The sequence below is a fragment of the Sceloporus occidentalis genome, unplaced genomic scaffold, assembly GCF_023333645.1.
Source record: "Sceloporus occidentalis isolate IW3139 unplaced genomic scaffold, rSceOcc1.0.p SCAF_7, whole genome shotgun sequence".
Classification (NCBI taxonomy): domain Eukaryota; kingdom Metazoa; phylum Chordata; class Lepidosauria; order Squamata; family Phrynosomatidae; genus Sceloporus; species Sceloporus occidentalis.
In genome coordinates this window covers 72068491-72088147 of record NW_028316987.1, presented here as the reverse complement: position 1 = coordinate 72088147, position 19657 = coordinate 72068491, and the positions used below count along the sequence as shown (strand labels likewise).

The 19657-nt window shown below is 41.0% G+C and overlaps 1 protein-coding gene across 7 annotated transcripts in view; it reads left to right on the top strand.

The window, feature by feature from the left end:
• The window catches only part of TRDMT1 (tRNA aspartic acid methyltransferase 1), a 45540-nt gene that overhangs the window by 9070 nt on the left and 16813 nt on the right, over positions 1 to 19657 (top strand). Inside the window, exons 1-3 of one of the 7 annotated variants that reach the window (XM_089531420.1) lie at positions 2903 to 2919; positions 15609 to 15718; positions 18893 to 18969. In XM_089531420.1, the coding sequence (XP_089387546.1) occupies positions 15698 to 15718; positions 18893 to 18969 (98 nt within the window). In that variant the 5' untranslated portion in view covers positions 2903 to 2919; positions 15609 to 15697. Of the gene's footprint in view, positions 1 to 2902; positions 2920 to 7132; positions 7401 to 8193; positions 8211 to 8339; positions 8422 to 15608; positions 15719 to 18892; positions 18970 to 19657 lie in introns of those variants that run through there. The other 6 variants (XM_089531423.1, XM_089531416.1, XM_089531419.1 and 3 more) reach the window with 6 other exon arrangements.

The window sequence follows — 19657 nt, the reverse complement described above, 5'->3', positions numbered from 1 at the left end:
AACAGGCTAAGATCTCTGTCTTTTTTTTTTTGGACAAACATCATCCTTCGTTTTCTTTTCTATGGGAAATGCAAAATAAGCTTATAGGAGGAAAATGTCATGTTTAGCATAACCCATGGTGGTGTCTTATGTAGACTGGGCATGACCTAGGTCAAGTGACCCCGACAGTGGTGCATTTTAGCTTCCTTAGGTCATAGTTATACAAAAAAGAAAAAACAAACCATGTATCGGGTCATGGTGACTTCCAGTGGGAGTGGGATTGGAGTGGAAAAGAAAAACCTTCCCAAGCTTTGTTCACACCTTTAGGGAAAGAGAAGGGTATTCAGATACACTAAAGTAAAGCCCAGGGAGAACCAAATAAGTATAGGTGGCACAAGGAAAGTCACTGCAGCAGGAACCAGTTACTATGACTGCTGCCAAGAGTAGGCAATTCGCTTTTTCTATGAGCATCTCACACCTGGTGCTTCAAGAATCTTTCATTGTTGTGTGTGTGTGTGTGTGTATTACTCACTTAAGGCATCTGCTAATACAAGCACGGCCTTGAATGGCACATAAGAGGTTGGCTAGCCCCCTCACTCTTCTGGGCTTCAAAGAGGTTGCATAGTCATTCTGTACTGCCTACATCACAAACTTCATTTCCTCTCTCCCTGGGAATTTAATGAAATGTAGTTCATGAATGGGGTGGAATAGTTTTTTTGTTTTTAACTCTTGGCATTTCATGAAAGCACATTCCCCAAGATTCTTTGAGGACAGCTAAGCCCTTGGACAGCTAAGGTATCAGGTGTATACTGGTCTGTAGAACTGATGTTAATACAACTAAGGTGTGAGAGCCCTATTGCTACAATCCAATTACACTGGAAATCAAAAACACTGATAGTCTAATCACTACATTGTGCTCCACTATATTTTAGAGGCAGTGGGAATCCAGACACAGGCTGTTGCCATACTCCAGAATTAATGCAGTTTGACACCACTTTAATTGGCATGGCTCCATCCAATGGTAGATAAAGTGTCAAAATGCATTAATTCTGCAGTGTAGATGCAGTCTTAGTCATAGGAAACCCACTAAATAAATGGGACTTAAGCATAACTACTTTAAGTTTCAATGTATTTGATGGGTCTGCTTAAAGTATGACTAAATCCAAATCTAATCCATGTTTTTTCATGGTCCACAACAGACAAGAGCTCATGATCAACAAGAGCTCAGAAATCATCAGCCGACATGGTCAATGGCCATGCTCGCTGGCTCAGTTTAGACCTGTAGTGCCAAACAGTAAAATGTTAAGGTATAAATTCAATGCCACCATAGTTTTTATGGGTTTTTCGGGCTATGTGGCTATGTTTTAGAAGAGTTTGTTTCTGACATTTCGCCAGCATCTGTGGCTGGCATCTTCAGAGAGATCTTCAGAGCCAATTGATTTGTCAAAGGCAGTCTGATTGAGCCTGATGCCATCCAATAGGCTTGGGGTGATAGAGATTATAGTCCAACATATCTCAAGGTTACCAGGTTGGTTAGGGGCCCAAAACATGAAGGTAGTACTGACTGAGATTTATGGTACAGGATAATGTTATCAGCTAAAATGGTCCCACATTTATCTTCCTTGGTTCATTTAGTTGAATTACTGTGTGACTTTCTCAGATGCAACAAAAAAGTGCATTAGGTTGCTGGAAAAAATCCAATCCATGTGTCTCTTGTGTCTTTATAACTGACTTACAAGCAACCAAGTCAGTAAGCAGATTCCATCTTGCTCATGCATATGTATGTCATAAATGGAGCAAAGGAGCTCTAGCTTTCCAGTTAAGCAAACATTTATTACTGGGCAGATTAAAAATGAAATGAAATAAAAAAATAGTTATATCTATTCTTAACACAACCCTTTGGAGTGAATAAACCTCTGTCTTGTTATGTTGAAAGATTGTGCCAACCTCTTGTTTGCAAAGTTTCCTATAAGCATACAGGATTCTGTACTGCTAGTCATAATTTTAACTTGAGTTGCAGATTTCCTTCTGCAAATTTCTTAGAAGTTTGTGTGACCAATGATGCCAGTTTTAAATATTGATTTGATACATCCTTCCCCCCCTCTTTTTTTTTCTATTTGCATGAATGCATGACACTCAGTGTGGTGCAAAATAATTTTTTAAACAGAAAAAGCATACTAGCGGTGATTTCAAGAAGCTACTAAAAAGGAGACAAGGGTCTGCAGACAACTGCCTATGCTTGATCTTTAAAATAAATAAATAAATAAATAAATAAATGTATGTATGTATGTATGTAATGGCCTTCGTCCCCCATGTTGGCTCACTTTGGCCTGTTACAGACAGGCCAAAATAAAGCTGCCTCGAGTCACTTTGGAGGTATGGTATTTCAATGATGCATGTGTCCTAAGAGTCTAAGGACTGGAGTGCAGCTTTGGTGTGGCTTTTGGACTCTTAAGACTCATGCATCATTGAAATACCATACCTCCAAAGTAACTCGAAGCAGCTTTATTTTGGCCTGTCTGTAACAGGCCTTAGATGTGCAAAATATATATGGCTTTAATTGCACTTCCAAGTGGGAGTAGTCTGTGGCAATCTGCCTTTCTTCCCCCACCCTGCCAAAGCCATGTGGTTAACAAGAGGATGAGTTCAGCGCCTGCAGCTGTTGCAACAACAGATGTGTCTTGTCTCTCTTTTTTAATCAAACAAAAACTCACCAGCTTGAGTTTTAAAATACCATACATTTCTTCTCAGTTTACTCGCTGACAAGAACCAGTTTCATTACAAGTGATGTGAAAGGAAAGTTAACGATAAAATCATGGGTAGTTGTGAGGGCAATAAGAAAAATGCCCAAACTCCTACTAACTTAGTAACTTCATTCAGCCACACAAAAAGGGGCAAAATTGTGATTTTGGATTTTCAGATCTCCCCATCAAATAAGAGGTAAGAAAAATCAGATAGTCAGTGTGGCTTAGTGGTTTGAATGTTAGACAGAGACTGCAAGAGGTTTCAAATCCTCACTTGGGCATGGAACCCCACTGAGTGGCCTTGGACAAGTCACACACTCTCAGCCTCAGAGGAGCACCTTACCAGCTCTGCTTGATGGGTCAGATTTGATACTTTCTGATGGACTCTGGACCCTGCCCAGGGCTTTAGCACAACATCAGAGCCAAAGTCCCCCACTTCAATCTTTGGTATCTCCCGGTGTGATCGGGTAAATGTCTTTTTTGAAAGCCTAGTGTAGGCAACAGATTTTCCTGCCAGTGCCAAACTATGTGTAAATTTCACAGATTATACACTGGGATGGGTAACTTTTAAAATGAACATTTAAACATCTGAAAATGCAGCCATATGGCCACCCATTAGGAATAATTAGCAAACTCCTGGCTACAACATTATGCTAGCTGCTTTTTCTTTTCCTTCTCATTGGACAGAATTAACTAAGATGACCCCCCACCACCACCAACATTATAACTCCTGCTTGTGCATTTGTAATCATACAGGACTGTGCAGTGTCAACATTTTGTGTTCATGAACATGACAGGTGAACAAGAGCAGGTGCAAACAGCGAGGACAGCTGGGATAACAGAGATATGCCAGATTAATAGACATCAGAAGCAAAGAAAGAGATGGGGAGGGCTTCAAAGGCAGCCTGCAGGGATTATGAGGGCCTAGGAGAAGAAGTGTTGAATGTCATCACACTGCTTGATCATCTTAACGTATGTTTTACAAGATTTCAGGAAAGAGAAAGTTTCACCACAAACTTCCTTCCTCCCCTCCTCTGCCTGTTTTTGCAAGAGAAGAAAAAAAGCAATTGCAATTATTTTTGAGAAACAAGATGATTCTAATAAACCATTCTTATAAAAAGATGCAGATTACAGTAACTGAACAGAGTGAGGATAGGGGATGAGATGTTCTATGTAGCTCTGCATTTCAGTCTTTTGATATTTCAAATGACTCCAGACATTTGCAATTCTATTGAGTTTTCCTGGGAGTAAATCTCAATGGAGCTGATATCCGGGTACCTAGTCATACAATGAGAAATAATTGCAGGGAATCACAAAAATAGTCTCAAGTCAGATACATGCTAGAGGTGACATGTGTGAATGGGTAGGTGGAGGACACAATGATCAAGCTGAGGAGAGGCACGTCTGTACAAGAGCATACCCTCCAACATTTCACAGATAGAAACTGGGATGTGTTTGGCCAAGCAACACCTGAGTGTGGTCAAGATGACAAAAAGTATTAGCAGGGAAGCTGCAAGAGGCTGCAGCAGTTTGCTTTTGCCTGAGCCTACTGGGAAGGGAAAGATGCTACACCTTCCTCCCTTCTCCCTCCTGTTGAGTTAACTGAGAGCAACCTATTTTTGCACAAATTCAGTTTGTAGCAACCGAAGTAAGCTGAGGACAAAAGGGGAAAGTGGGAGAGAGAAAGAGTAGTATTTTAATATGATCTGAAACATGGATGATAGAGGGTTAATCTGAGTTGTCCTGTCAAATTGGGACAGCTGGCGACTATTCAAAAGGCTCAGATATATTTCAGTTTCCTAGTAATTTGCCAAGAAATTACACTCATCCCTCCATATTTGCTGAGGTTAGGGGCACATAGGGTTGCCATTTCACGGTGGTGGGCGGGACTTTCCCGCCCCCTGGGGGGCGTGCCCAGTCCGCCCCCGCCCCCGCCCCCGGGTGGCTGCCCAACTCTGAGCTCCCAGGGCTGCTGCCTGCCTTCTATAGAGTGCTGCCTGTGAAGCATGCCTGGAGCAGCAGCAGGAGGACTGAAACCAGCAGGGGCGGGGTCTGCTGCACTGCCCTGCCTCTATTGGCCAGCCCTCTGCTTCCTTATTTGGGCAACATCCAAGCAGGGAGGAATTTACACTCAGGCAAGCTGCTTCCCCCTTTCTCTTTCCCCTCCTTCTCTTCTTCTTGTTACTCCGGTTTTTTTCTTCTTCCCCTCCTCTTCCTCCTCTCTTTTTTCTTCCTTTCTTCCCCCCCCCCCCCTCATCTTCTTTTTCTCTTTCTTCCTCTCTCTAAGCCCCCCTCTTCTTCTCAGGGGTCCAGGGCTTCTCAAGGCTTTGCCCCCATTAGAAAAGAAAAAAGGCTTTGGATCTGTCCCATAAATCCCTCCTAAGTTGAGACATACCTGGGAAAAAGAGGGGGTGAGGGGTTTGGGGGGTTGGAGGGGGCAAGGAAAAGGAGGAAGGGGGGAATTGCTAAGAAGGCTTGGGAGTGAGAAATGTAGTTTTCAATGGCACAAGGGACTGCCTGTGATCTTGCAAATGCTATGGCTGCCTGGGGGTGGGAAATGTAGTTTTCAATGGCACAAGGGACTGCCTGTGATCTTGCAAATGCTGTGGCTGCCTGGGGGTGGGAAATGTAGTTTGCAATGGCACAAAGGACTGCCTGTGATCTTGCAAATGCTATGGCTGCCTGGGGGTGGGAAATGTAGTTTGCAATGGCACAAGGGACTGCCTGTGATCTTGCAAATGCTATGGCTGCCTGGGGGTGGGAAATGTAGTTTGCAATGGCACAAGGGACTGCCTGTGGTCTTTAAATGCTATGCCTGCTTGGGAGTGGGAAATGTTCTTGTAGAATTGGCGGGGAGGTGTTTGGCCAGAAAGAGAAGTACATTTCAGCCTTCTGTCTAGGAATAATGCCAAAATGTCCTCCATTTTGAGCATGCCTAAGAAACATGCATTTATATTAATATTTTTTTAAAAATTATCAATTTTTTCATGTGTCCTCCATTTTTTTAAAAAAGTGTCCTCCATTTGAAAATGTGGCCCTACATTCGTCCTACATTTGTCCCAGTTTGGAGGTCCTGCCTTATGGCAACCCTAGGGGCACAGGACCCCCATGAATGTGGAGAAACCACAAATAACAAAAACACTATGTTTTTACCAGAGAGAACAACTCTCTAGGAATCTCTAGATCCTCCAGTACAACTCTGTAGTCAACCTCTGCCAAATATTGACCATACAATTGCACTGAAGGAGCTACAAAATATGCCAAGTGGAGTATTTTCTCTAGGAATCTCTAGGCCCTTCAGTGCAACTTTAACCAAAAATTGACCATAGAGTTGCGTTGGAGGAGCTAGATATTCCTAGAGAGAACATATTAATAAAATCCTTCAGGGACCCCTGAAGGAGAAGAATGAGCTTTTCAAAACACTCCACTTTAACCAAGGATCTAGCGATTTAACTGCTTTGGCACGATGCTAGGGAATATTTATTTTAATGATATGTTGTTTATTCTATACATTCTTCCTTTCATTTTTAGACTGCATGCTGTAGGCAGGCTTTTATTTGTACGGTGGGCCCTCCTTATCCACGAATTTGTTATCCACGGTTTCAAGCATCCATGGCTTGCAAAGAGTCAAAAAGTATATGAATTCCAAGAAGCCAACCTTGATTTTGCCACTTTATAAAAGGGATATCATTTTAGTACGCCATTGTATTTAATGGGACTTCCGCATCCATAGATTTTGATAGCCACAGGGGGTGCTGGAACCAAACTGGCGGATACCAAGGGCACACTGTATTTTGCTACTTACTATGTACAGTGCCGTGTACATAGTTTATAAATAAACTTAATAATAATAATACTGGGAATTTTGTGAGAAGACATTTATCCTTCTCTGTCAGAGAGCTCTGGTGCCACAATTATTCCTAGGATTCCCCAGCGTAGTTAAAGCGGTCTTGAAGTGGATTATTTCTGCAGTGTGTATTTTGGGCCATGATCAGAATGGAGGGCGTTTTGGAAGTCCTCCTGTACAGAAAGTGGAAATGGAGGACGTGTCCTGGGAATGGAGGACGTCTGGTCATTCTGATATGTGTGTCAGTCTGCCAATAAAATGCCTGGAGGGTCTGTAAATGAAAATGGAGAACTACATGTATTTATTCTCTCAGGCCCAGTGGTCCCCAGACTGTGGCCTTTAAGAGATTTTGGACTACAGCTCCCAGAAGCCTCAGCCATGTTGGCCAATAGCCTGGGATTCTGGGAGCTGAAGTTCAAAAGCCCTTAAAGAGCTTAGTTTGGGGACTATTATGAGTGACTAATATTACTCATAAATCATAATTCCCATATACCAGTGGTCCCCAAACTGTGCCCTTTAAGAGATTCTGGACTTCAGCTCCCAGAATCCCCAACCATGTTGGCCAATAGCCTGGGATTCTGGGAGCTGAAGTCCAAAGGCCCTTAAAGGGCACAGGTTGGAGACCACTACAAGGCGGGAACTGAAGAGCCCCGGAACAAATGGCGGCGGGCTTTGTGTGGCTGTCGGCAGGAATTACAAGACGGATCGCGGTCAACAATAACTACTACTACAGAGGCTTCTAGGCCGCAGCTGGAGGAAGAGGAAAATGGAGCCCTTAAGAGTGTTGGAGCTTTACAGCGGGATCGGAGGGATGCACTACGCCCTGCAAGGTATTTTTTGCCCTCCTTCCAACTTATATGCACGTCTGCACTGCAGGGGTTAACGCAGTTTGACGCCGCTTTAACCGCCATGGCTCAGTGGCAGCTATGGGATTCTGGGATTTGTACTTTGTTGTTGCAGGAGATATCTCACAAAACTGCACAGATTCAGCCGGAGAGACTGAAGTCCAAAACACACTGCAGAAACAATCCAGTTTGAGACCGCTTTAACTCCCCTGGGAATCCTGGGAACTGTAGTTTTGGGAGACATTTAGCCTTCTCTGTCAGAGAGAGCTCTGGTGCCACAGCAGACTACAAATCCCATGATTCCATAGCATGGAGTTATGGCATTTAAAAGGGTGTCAAAATGCATTAATTCTGCAGTGCAGGTGCAGCCTGAGAGAGAATGGTCCAAAACACACTGCAGAAATAATCCAGTTTGAGACCGCTTTAACTGCCCTGTCTCAATGTTGGGGAATCCTGGGAACTTTAGTTTTGTGGGGTGTCTAGCCTTCCCTGCCAGTGAGCTCTGGTAACACAGCAAGCTACAAATCCCAGGGTTCCAGGAGCCATGACAACTAAAGTGGTCTCAAATTGGATTATTTCTGCAGTGTGTTTTGGACCAGAGATTATATTCTGGGGAGCTAATATAAACTACACCTAAAAAGCAAGACTGGGGGGGGGGGGGGAGGAGGGCATATGCATCCTCAGATATTTACTGTGGATCAATTTTAAAACTATAGACCACAGTTAATAAAATTAACAGCAGAGGTTGCCTGGTGAGGACAGTGTTACGTTAATCCAAATTCAAAGTTTCAGTAGGTATATGGCAAGTTTATGAGATAATGCGCCTTCTGTTAATCTGAATTTTAACTGTTGTTGTTATTGTTGTGTGCCTCCTAGTTGTTTTTGATTTACAGAGACTGTAAAGCAAACATATCATTGGATTTCCTTAGCAAGTTTCTTCAGAAGGGGGTTGTTGACATCGCCATCCTCTGAGGCCGAGAGAGTGTGACTTGCACAAGGCCTTCCAGTAGGTTTTTTAAATCTTCAGCGGGGAATTGAACTCTGATCTCCGGAGTCGTAGTCCAACACTCAAACCACTATGCCACGCTTAAAAATAAAAGTGCATATATCTGTCCTCTACACTATCAATCCTCATACAGAGGCAGTATTTTGTATTTCTGTTACTACACCCAAATAGTTAGTGAGCAAAACCTGGAGACATTCCATGGTGTGTGGTACATATATTTCTAAATATTGATTTTGATTCCTTCCATGTCTGTAAAGAGTACTCTGAAACATTTATGTGACTGCTGGATTTTTAAAAGATATTTGGATTTTGCTGTGGTGGTGTCCCTTCAAGTCATTTCTGACTTATTGTGGCCTTAAGGGTTTTCTTGGCAAGTTTCATTCAGTGGGGGTTTGCCACTGAGGCTGAGAGAGTGTGACCTGCCTAAGGTCACCCAATGGGTTTCCATGGCCGAGCTGGGAGTTGAACCCTGATCTCCCAGAGTCCTAATGTGACAGTCAAAGTACTACACAGCACTGGCTCTGTATTTTTATTTTAAACAAGCTTTAAAAAATCAATGTAAAAACACTAGGTCTTACTTAGGTCCCAAACACGCTGCAGAAATAATCCAGTTTGAGACCACTTTAACTGCCCTGTCTCAATGCTAGGGAATTCTGGGAACTGTCATTTTGGGAGACATTTAGCCTTCTCTTTCAGAGAGCTCTGATGCCACAATAAAGTATAATTCCCAGGATTCCCTAGCACTTAGCCAGGGCAGTTAATGTGGGATTATATCTGCAGTGTGTTTTGGACCTTAGTTTATTCATTTACTTTCCTATATTTAGGAATTCAAGGCACTGTCCTTTTACCCATTAATCCTCAAAGCCCTATGAAATGGGTTGGGCACACTGTATGAGAGAGAAAGGGAGTGTGTGTGTGAATGAACAAATGAATGAATGAATGAATGAATGAATGAATGAACAAGGCTGTTGGTGGCTCAGTGTCACTCAATGAGGTTAATGTATAAATAGAAATTTGAACCTGGGAAATCTGATACCCTAAAGACACTGTTCCTTACTCATTATGAAAAAGATTTTTAAATTGGTCTGTAAAGCTTTAATTCATACATGTTGAATTATAATTACTGTAAATCATTTTAGTTACCATTCATTCCAAACAATTCAAATCATATATTTAAATTAACATTTTCTCATATATATTCTCCATGCACAAGTATTCTCCCTGCGCAAGCATATGGGAATTATGTGGCCTTGCAGAGATCTTTGGACTGCAGCTTCCAGCAGTCCCAGCAAGCATAGCCAATTGTGAGAAATGCTGGGACACACTGTTCTACAACGTCTGGTGGGCCACATAATTCCTATCTCTGTTTTAACAGCTTAAGCATTTCAGTTAGCAACTTAAACAACTTTAGTTAGCAAATGACTAGAGATGCCTGTAATCATCTGAACTCTTCCAACTCTATGATTCTATGAATTAGGGATGCTCCAGAATACAGGAACAAAATGGTATTCATTTCTGAAACTTTCTTTTACCTCTTATGCCCACCGGACAAAGAGGAATTGCTGTCATGTCTTCTAAGGCCATAATTTACATTTTTGTCCTTGTGGGTTTGCTTCAAGTGAACCACAATAAAATAGGAGCAGATGCAGAAACCTTTGTAAGAAAAGGTAGTGCTCTGATTTGGGTTGTCCAATCCAGAGAAACTTGAAAGGCTAAATGCCAATTTAAATTTAAATAGCAAGTGACAATAGCATCATTTGCATTCTGATCTCCATGAGAAGTGTAAGCTTTACAAGGAGACATATTGGCATTTGAATGCCTTGTTATGCTAATCCCTTGAACTACACCCACACGCATATATAGTGTACATGTTACCTTTGTTTTGAACATTTAATAATTAGAAAGTGTGGCAGGTCTTTTGTTAATGCTAATTTTGTAGTTTTCATGCTTGGGAGTCAAGATATGTGCATTCCCATACTGAGAAATAGATATATACTTGTCAGCAGTGTCCAAATCTTTCTTTTCATAATTGTCAGTTTCTAGTTTCTTTGCTTGATTTGCTCTTTTATGTTCAAAAGTAGCGAAAAGTAGGGTACCAGTAGCTTGCCATACAGAGTATAAATTGATCTGGATCCTGATTCTTTAGAATCAGTAATAGCTCTCTCTCTGCAAAAGACCCTGGTCCAGAGAATTAGGAAGCCATTTGTAGCAGGGTTTTGGCACTACAGAGGGCATAGCGAATGGAAAGGGAGTAACATCCCAGTTCCCCTGCATTGAATACTGAAGCACACCATCACTTACTGGCTCATGGTTAGTCAGTAGTCATAATGGCCAGGTGGGGACTTGAACCCTTTCTCTTAAGCCAATGGTCTCTTTCATACTACACAGTTGTAGCAGTTTGATACTACTATTGTTTAATTGTATTTTAAGGGGTGGGTGGGTTGAGGGTTCAGATTGTATATTTTAACCTTGTAAGCTGCCCCGTCTGCATTTCGTAGAGAGGCGGGATATAAAAATTATTATTATTATTATTATTATTATTATTATTATTATCTGTCACAGCTCTGTCCTGTCCTATGGAATCCTAGGGTTTCTACTTTTGTTGGGTGTTTAGAATAGGTTGTCGGAGAGCATTAGTACCTCACCAAACTAAAACCCCTAGAATTCTGTAGGATGCAGCATTGACAATTAAAATGTTACCTTATAAGTACATTTATAAGAACATGTTATACATTGACCTCGATGTATGCTGACCCTGTGAATGAGAGACCTCCAACTCATACTATCATCAACAACTCTGCTCAGGTCTTGCAGACTCAGGACTGTGGCTCCCTTGATTCAGTCTTTCCATCAGAAATGCAGTCTTCCTCTTTTCCTACTGCTTTCTACTTTATCAAGCCTTATTGTCTTTTCTAGTGTATCGCAGCTTCTCATGATATGCCCAAAGTATGACAGCCTCTGTTTAGTCATACTTTGGTTTCTTGGGAATGTTCATGCTTTATTTGCTATAGGACCCATTTATTGGCCTTGTTAGCAGTCCACAGTATCCACAGAACTCTTCTTCAGCACCACATTTCAGATGAGTGGATTTTCTTCCTATTAGCTTTTTTCACTGTCAGGCTTTCACAACCATACATACAAATTGGAAATACAATGGCATGGACATTCCTAACTTTAGTATTCAGTGGGGTATTACAAGAGACTACAGTTCAAATCCCATCTCAAGCATGGAAACCCACTGGGTGACCTTGGGGTAGTCACATTCTCTCAGCCTCAGAGGAAGGCAAGGCAATTTGTCCTCAAAACTATCCATCCATCTATCTATCTATTTGGAGTATTTATATCCCGCTCTTCAGCTACAAAGGCTCTCAAATCTTGCTAAAAATACCCTTTGTGTTGCTCTAAGTCAAAATGACTTGAAGGCAAATAGTACCAGCAAAAATGTCCTGGCTGAGCAGAATAAATACATTGTAGTTCCTACCATCATAACACCATGTGATGTGCATTACAAGCAGCAGCACACTCCATGTGATAAAAATAGTCGTGTGATTTTTAACTTAAAAGTTTTGTTACATCCACTTTCAGAGAGCTTTTGCAGGATTGTTTTTGTTTTGCATCTGTAGGAAAATGGCCAAAGCATATGTAGTGTGCAACTTGGCGTTTGAGATATTGCTGAATAATGTATAAAGATCTGACCAGGGCAGATAAAACAGATACCGTGAAATACTCCTTTTAATACACTGTAGTCTAACTATTGTACTATTGTTCAACATCACACTTGTTTATAAGGGGAGTATCAATCCATTGAAGCTGCTTTATTACCCCACACTAGGTGTCAGTGTTAACTTACCTGATTCTGCAGCCCAGGTATTTATTTTCCATGTAGCGGAGCAAGTTATATACCTGGGATTAACACAGGTTCAAAATACTATTACTACAACTTTTTTTTAGAATATTAGCAAAGGCAATGAACTGGCATGTTTATTAAAGTGAAGCTTTTGCATTGATCACCTGTAGTCTTTACCCCCAAAATCTCACAATAATAGGCCTCTAGGTGCTATAGGTGATGAAATCTACAGGAAGACAGTGGCAAACTACCTCTGGGTATTCCTCGCCTAAATAAACCCTGTAAAATTCATCGGGTCACCATAAGTTGACAGGCAACTTGAAAACACATTACACATGTGTGCATACCCTGCTCCTTGAGCATAAAACCTCTTGAATATGGAGGATTACTTGAATTTAAGTCTTGATGGATGTGCTTGCTTCACATTTATTTATACTATTTTTCTCAGCCATCTCCTTTGCATCCAGCTAGTGTTGACAAATGAGGGAGGAACCTGCAGGAAGATGGTCTTTCATATCTATAAAATAAAGTACAACCCTGGTATTTGCAGGACAGTTACCCACAATTTCACTTACCTGTTGCTGAAAAAATATGTTTTCTCTAGGCATTTGTTAGGTCTGCCAGTGCAGTTTTATGGTACACTACTGGCAGTTGATCATTGAGTCATGCTACAGGGCCTAGAGAAGTGTTCTCTATAGAAATCTCTACATCCTCCAGCACAATTCTATGGTCAACCTCTGTCGGAAGGCTTTCATTTCAATAGGATGTGCTATTATCCACAGCTTTGTGTTTTCACAGTAAGCCTGGGAACGTATCACACACAGATATGGGGGTCATATTGTACGGTTCTTCTTTCTTGCTTTACTTTTAGCTGTGAGTAGAGTGGTGTACCAGCGGTATACCAGTAATTTTTAAAGTGCATGCCTTCTGCAGGATAGTGACTGAAGCACCACCCCATGGAGAATCCAAAAATATAAGTGGATGTACTGACCTAATTCTTGCAATGTTCATCTCTATCGAGAACAGGTCTTTTTTAAAGTTAACAGGGCTTGTCAACTCACAACTAAATTGCCTCCAAACTCTTGGGATTACAATAGGATGGCTCATAACCATGCACTATTGCTGGGAAAATTCACTTCCCCTCTAGCTCTTACAGGTTTGCAGCTAAATTTAGAGGGAACAGGAAAGTCTAGGGAGAGGCAGCAGATGTTGTCATAGTCCTTGTTCATCAAAAGGCCTAGGGAAGCTGCATGCCCTGGTTCCATTGCACCACTGGTTTCCACTGTTGTTATTAGCTCTGTAACAGTAGTCCAGAAGGTCAACATAATGAATTACACTTTTATGATCATTTATTTCTATGCCAGGAAAAAGAAACCTTCATCTATTTGGTTATATCAGCTGCTATTAAAGGTCTTGGTACAACCCTTGTTCAGTGCTGCCTGGAGCATTCTGGAAGTTATAGTCCAAAGAAGTAACTTTTCTAAGCTTGAGGTAGTAGCAATGGAATGGTAACTTCTTTTTTGTCCCAGTTCAGTCAGGAAGAGTGTGTGATCTAATGCATAGTTAAAGGGAAATAGGCCCCAGTGGGACTATTTCTATGTAAACAGGCATATAGCACCAAACTTGGATGGATCCCCACCCCCAAGTGTCTTCTCCCTCTTTCCTCTAACTATGATAACTCATGTGCTGTTCATGTGATATGGCAGGCATCACAACCACAAGGACAATGCATGGCCAGATAGGAAGCAGTTGCTATTGTCACCAGTTTTCAGAAATAGGAAATATTACTATATTGCCCAGTTCACAGTTCCAGTCACTTCATTTCATCTCACCATCATACCTCCCCCTCCCCCGGCCACCATTAATTCTACATTGTGTGGCCACTGGTCATATTCAGTCCTGGGACCCTTTCTCATTACACCATAATAGCACCATGATTCTATTTTAACTGACATGGCTGCATACTATAGAATCCTTGGGTTTGTAGTTTGGAGAGTCATTAGAGGAGCTCTCTGGATGAGAATGATAAATGTCACTTCCTAGTATGCCAATCCCAAGATTGCATAGGATGTTGCCATGACAGTTAAAGTTGAATCACAGTACTATAATAGTATAGTATCAAAGGGCCCATTATAGAGCAGTTTTACTCTCCCACACTTTCACTTTAGGCTGGGGTGGATTATTGTGACATGTTTGGGACCAGCTTTCTGGGACTGCACAGACTGCCAAAAATACCCTAAACCCCAGCAACAGCCTCCCCCAAACTGGAAGTAATCTGCAATCCACTTCTGGTTTTAAGTTCAAGTATTTTTTATGCTTGGCAATGTGCAGGGAAGGGAAGATTTTAAAAGGTGCATTGCTGCTCTTGGAAGTTTCCCAGAGTTGCAATTAACCCCCCTCACTTCCACTCACTTTCTGTTGTTTAAAAAGGCCCCCAAACATGATGAAAATGCCCCATGTCTCCTAGAGCGCATTTGGGGTGGGTGGGTTGTGAGACAAATAAATAAACAAACAAATAAATAAATTGCAGCAGCCCTCTAGCCTTCAACATTTTCTCACCTCAGTCTATGGTTACTCAACATTTTGTATGAATCATTGATTAAATGAACCTGTTCCTTCCAAGTCCCAATCCAATATCTTAGGACCTAGACACTACACTATATTGTTTCCTACATATATATATTTTGAAAAGATGCTTCTTTCTTTCTTTCTTTCTTTCTGGCATTAAATTTTTCAAGTGGAGAGTTCAGAAGCTAAGGGCTGGCTGGTAACAGTCACAGCAGCCCTCTCAGCTTACTGATATTTTATTTTGTCCTTGAAAATAAGATGCATGTTTGAGACAGAGGCAAACCCAGACATCCTTCAAGGGCCTGGTATGACCCATCCTTTCGGCTATCTGCGTATATGTGACTCAAGTTCAAGGACAGCTTTACTGACTCTTTTGAGCCAAGTGATAAACAGAAATAAGTTCTACAGAGATATGTTTGGTTTCAGGGGAATAAAGGCCTTCAGCTGTAGTTAAACTTCAGCAGCTTCAACATGCCTCTGCGACATTGACCTCAAAAACTGGAAAGCCTCACAGCCTGTATTCTTGTGCTGCAGACTGGAAGAGTCTGGATCTGGAGGTCACTTGAAGTTTTGGGTGGTTACAGATCAAAGAAGACAGCGATGCTTTTTTCCCCTGTTCACGAGAACAGATGACTGGCAATTTTATTTCCAAATGTAGATTAGCTCTGTTTTGTCTGGAGGACATGACCCTTCGCTCTGTTTCTTTCTTTCTTTTCTAATAACAACAGTATTATTCTAAAACCAGCTCCCCCCCCCCCCCAATTGTCCCCAGCCAGTGGTATACCTGCGGAAATTGTTGCAGCTGTAGATGTGAACACAGTGGCCAATGAAGTTTACAAACACAATTTCCACACCACACCAATGTGGTCAAAGACTATTGAGGTAAGTAAACCAGGAGGGGTATCAGAATTTTTTACTTGGTTTTCTTTAAATCTGTGTATGAGCTTCACTTTCTGTTTTCAAAAGGTTGTATTTCTTATTTTCTATGATATGTTAAGGCAGCCAATTGCTTTAAAGTTTTCACTTGGTAGTGCCCTTTCTGAGCAAAAAGGGAAGTTCATCAATTGGATTTACAATCTTGTATCTTTTCTAATTCACATTTACAGTTTTTAATGACTGAATGTGATCCCCAGAAGCTACTTTTTCAGCTAGGCAGTGCCCCAACCAAAAGCTTTCTGAGTCGCTGCAGATCAGGATGGTGGAAAATGATGTCTGCAGCATTCTCATAGTCACAGGGTATGTTAATAGAAGCAGTTGAAAACTGCTTGTTCTTAACACACTCCGATTGGGAGAGCACTGCAGACCTCATTTCCTAATGCCTTGACCCTCAATGCTTCAGATGCCCTTCAGTTGGGGTGTTGCTTGGCTGAAAAGGTAAGGGGTTTTTTTTTGGGGGGGGGGGGAACCTGTAGCATCATTACATGTAGCGACAGTGATGGAGCTTGGTTATCATAGTTATGTCTGACAATGCAGGATCTCAACCATTAAATGTTTGGAAACACCCCCCTCGGTTTTTCTCTCATCATATTGATGAGTGTCTTGTGTGGGCCACAGTGTATCAGGCTTTATTGGTCATAACCAGCGCTTTGAGTATTGCTTGTGAAGCTGTCATAATGAGAAGTTTTAGTTCTTCTTGTAACTTTGACTGAAGACCAAAACACACTGCAGAAATAATCCAGTTTGAGACTGCTTTAACTGTCCTGGCTCAGTTCTGGGGAATCCTGGGAACTGTAGTTTGTGGTGGCACTGGAGCTCTCTGATAGAGAATCTAAATATCTCACAAAACTACAGTTCCTAGAATTCCCTAACACTGAGCCAGGGCAGTTAAAGAAGTCTCAAACTGGATTATTTCTGTAGTGTGTTTTGGCCCTGAGTTGATGGGACATGTTCTTAGGTAAATATGTATAAAATTTCAATGTGAAGTCAAAGGTTTTCATGGCTGGCATCCATAGTTTTTGTGGGTTTTTTTGGGCTATGTGGCCATGTTCTAGAAGAGTTTGTTCCTGATGTTTCGCCAGCATCTGTGGCAGGCATCTTCAGAGAATGCTGGCATGGAAGTGAGTGGGGTATCATGTTCCACTGCAGACTGGGTCAGCCAGAAAAATCAGCAGTAGCAGAACACATTGTAAACCATCCTGGGCATAAAATGCTGTTTGAAAACACTGAAATTCTGGACCATGCCAACAACAATCGGGTCAGAGAAACCATTGAAATTCACAAGCACCTGGACAACTTCAATGGGAAAGAAGAAGCCCTTAAATTTAGCAAAATTTGACTACCAGTCCTGAAAAACACTAAACTCAAGACCTGGCAAATGCAAATGAAAACCACCCAGGGTCAGGGTTTTTTGCAGCAGACCATGGATCTCTAATTAAACAGCCACAAATCCTCTTTGCATATCCTCACATCCTGAGGCATTGCCATTCAACAACAGAACAATACACAGATTAACATGGAAATAACTTCTCCCAACCCAGGGTCACAAAGTATATATATACCCCACTCATGTCCATGCCAGCATTCTCTGAAGATGCTAGCCACAGATGCTGGCAAAACATCGGGAACTAATTCTTCTTGAACATGGCCGCATAGCCTGAAAAGCCCACAAAAAACTATAGGATTTCAGCTTGAATTACCTCATCTGACAGTAGAAGCCTTTGTCATTTTGAACAACTCAACTACAAGCTGGAGAAGCATGCAAAGCACTTTGCTGAGGTCCATGGAATGTGTGGGTGTAGGGAGGGAGATGGTGCTGTAGCTCAGCTTCAAAATACATGCTTTGTGTGAATCCAATACCAGAGTCAATGAAGCTTGTTAAGAAGGAATAGCAGATATTGGGATAAGACTTATGTGGGAGATCTGCTGCCATTCAGAGGATGCAATACTAGTAGAGGTCAAAATGGACCAAGACAGCTACATATAGTGGGTGAGGAATGAAAAATTATGTTGGAAATGTAGCCTTTGGTGTTGTGTGACTTTTTTCTTTTGGGGAAGGTGTCTAGGTAATTAGCAAGACTATACTCAGTTGTGCGAAAAATACCCATAATTTAAAGAGTGGGGTGTACCCAGCAGCATTTTTTGGCCAACAAAACGGGCAGTGCTGTGGGACTGAATTCCCTTTCTCCCTGTAGTGTGACTGCTTTCCCAATCTGCTTTGAAGGCTTGCATAAGCCTTCACAATTGATCTATGGGCTGCAAGAATGTAGGGAAACTCCTGATGTCTGCCTAACTTTAAATTTAGTTCATTGCTATCTCACAAAAATGCAATTTCTTAACTATTTCTGTCCATTTGAATATTGAAACTGTTGACGCTTGTGAAACATTTTTCCTTATTAATTATTTTTGTAATAGTAATAGATTTGCCCTGTTAATCTCAGTTAGAAGCATTTTGGAGCTATTCCTGCTGCTCTGTTAAAGTGATTAGATCATAAAACCCTGGACTGTGCACATTCCAGCTGACATCACTGTGGTGGCTGGCCCTCTGTCAGGACTTAGCCATAGTGCAGATCTGCAAAGTACATTGTGTGTGCATATTACAAGTTAGCTGTAAGTAAGTAAGTAAAATTTTATTCGGTCATTGACCAATACAAAAATTGACAATATAACAATTACACAGTACAGTAATTAAAAATTGTATATACAATTTCAGATACAATTTCAGATCAGCTGTAAACATGGCTGTGATAATGGCAAACATCTTGAATTAGTAGTCTTTTTTAAAAAAAAAGTTAAGGTGATCTCTATCTATCACATATAAATCTATCTATAGTCTGTGGACAAAATTATTTATAATTCAGAAACAAAAGGTTTTTTTAATATGCTTATAAACTGAAAGTATTTTTATCCCACTGTTTGGCCAAAAAGAAAAAAGAAAAGCCCCCATAGCAGCTCACAGTCTTACTAATTACAATCTAAAAGGTATGACAGAAAAAGGAGGAATGGAAAGGAAGAGGATAAACTGCCAACGGAGTGGCCATTCTTCCTATCTTTGCCTCTGAAAATATCCTGTTTGTAAAAAGAGGATGTTTCATTATTATTTTTTCTTTCTATTATTAGGGAATATCTCTGAGGGAGTTCAACAAGTTATCTTTTGATATGATTTTGATGAGTCCTCCTTGTCAGCCATTTACAAGGTGCGTGTTTGAAATGCCATGCTTCTGTTTACAGAGAGTAAAAAATTAGTTGACATTCATGTTTGGAATATAAAGTATATTTCAAAAAAATTACTTTATAGTTTGCCTTTTTAATGTGTTTCAACTTGTTAATGTGTTTAAATATGTTTTTAGTCTAAATTGTATTGTTTTAAACTGTTTAATCTGGTTAAATTTATTTTATTTTATTTAGATTTTGTGGTATTGGGTGGGATATAAATAGTTTAATAAATGTTGTTGTTGTTGTGTGCCTTCAGGTCATTTTTTACTAATAGTGACCCTGAGGCAACCCCACACCAAAGCTTTCACAAGGTTTTTCTGGCAGAATTTGTTCAGAGGCGGATTTTCTTTGCTTTCCTGAGAAGCTGAGAGTGTGCGACTTCCCCTAGGTCACCCAATCAATTGTCATGGCTGTGTGTGCATGAACCATTTTGAACCATGGTCTCTCAGTATCCTAGTCTAATGCTCAAACCACTACTATCCTGGCTCTCTTTTTAAAACAAATAGATAAATTTTAATGAACAGATAAATTACTGTATTTATCTATTTATTAACATTCACATATCTATTTGAATAAAAACTATAATACGAACATTGCATCATTTAAAATAATAATAATTCAGATACCAGTTAGATGGGATAGGAAAGTAACAGTGGCCGAACACCTCCT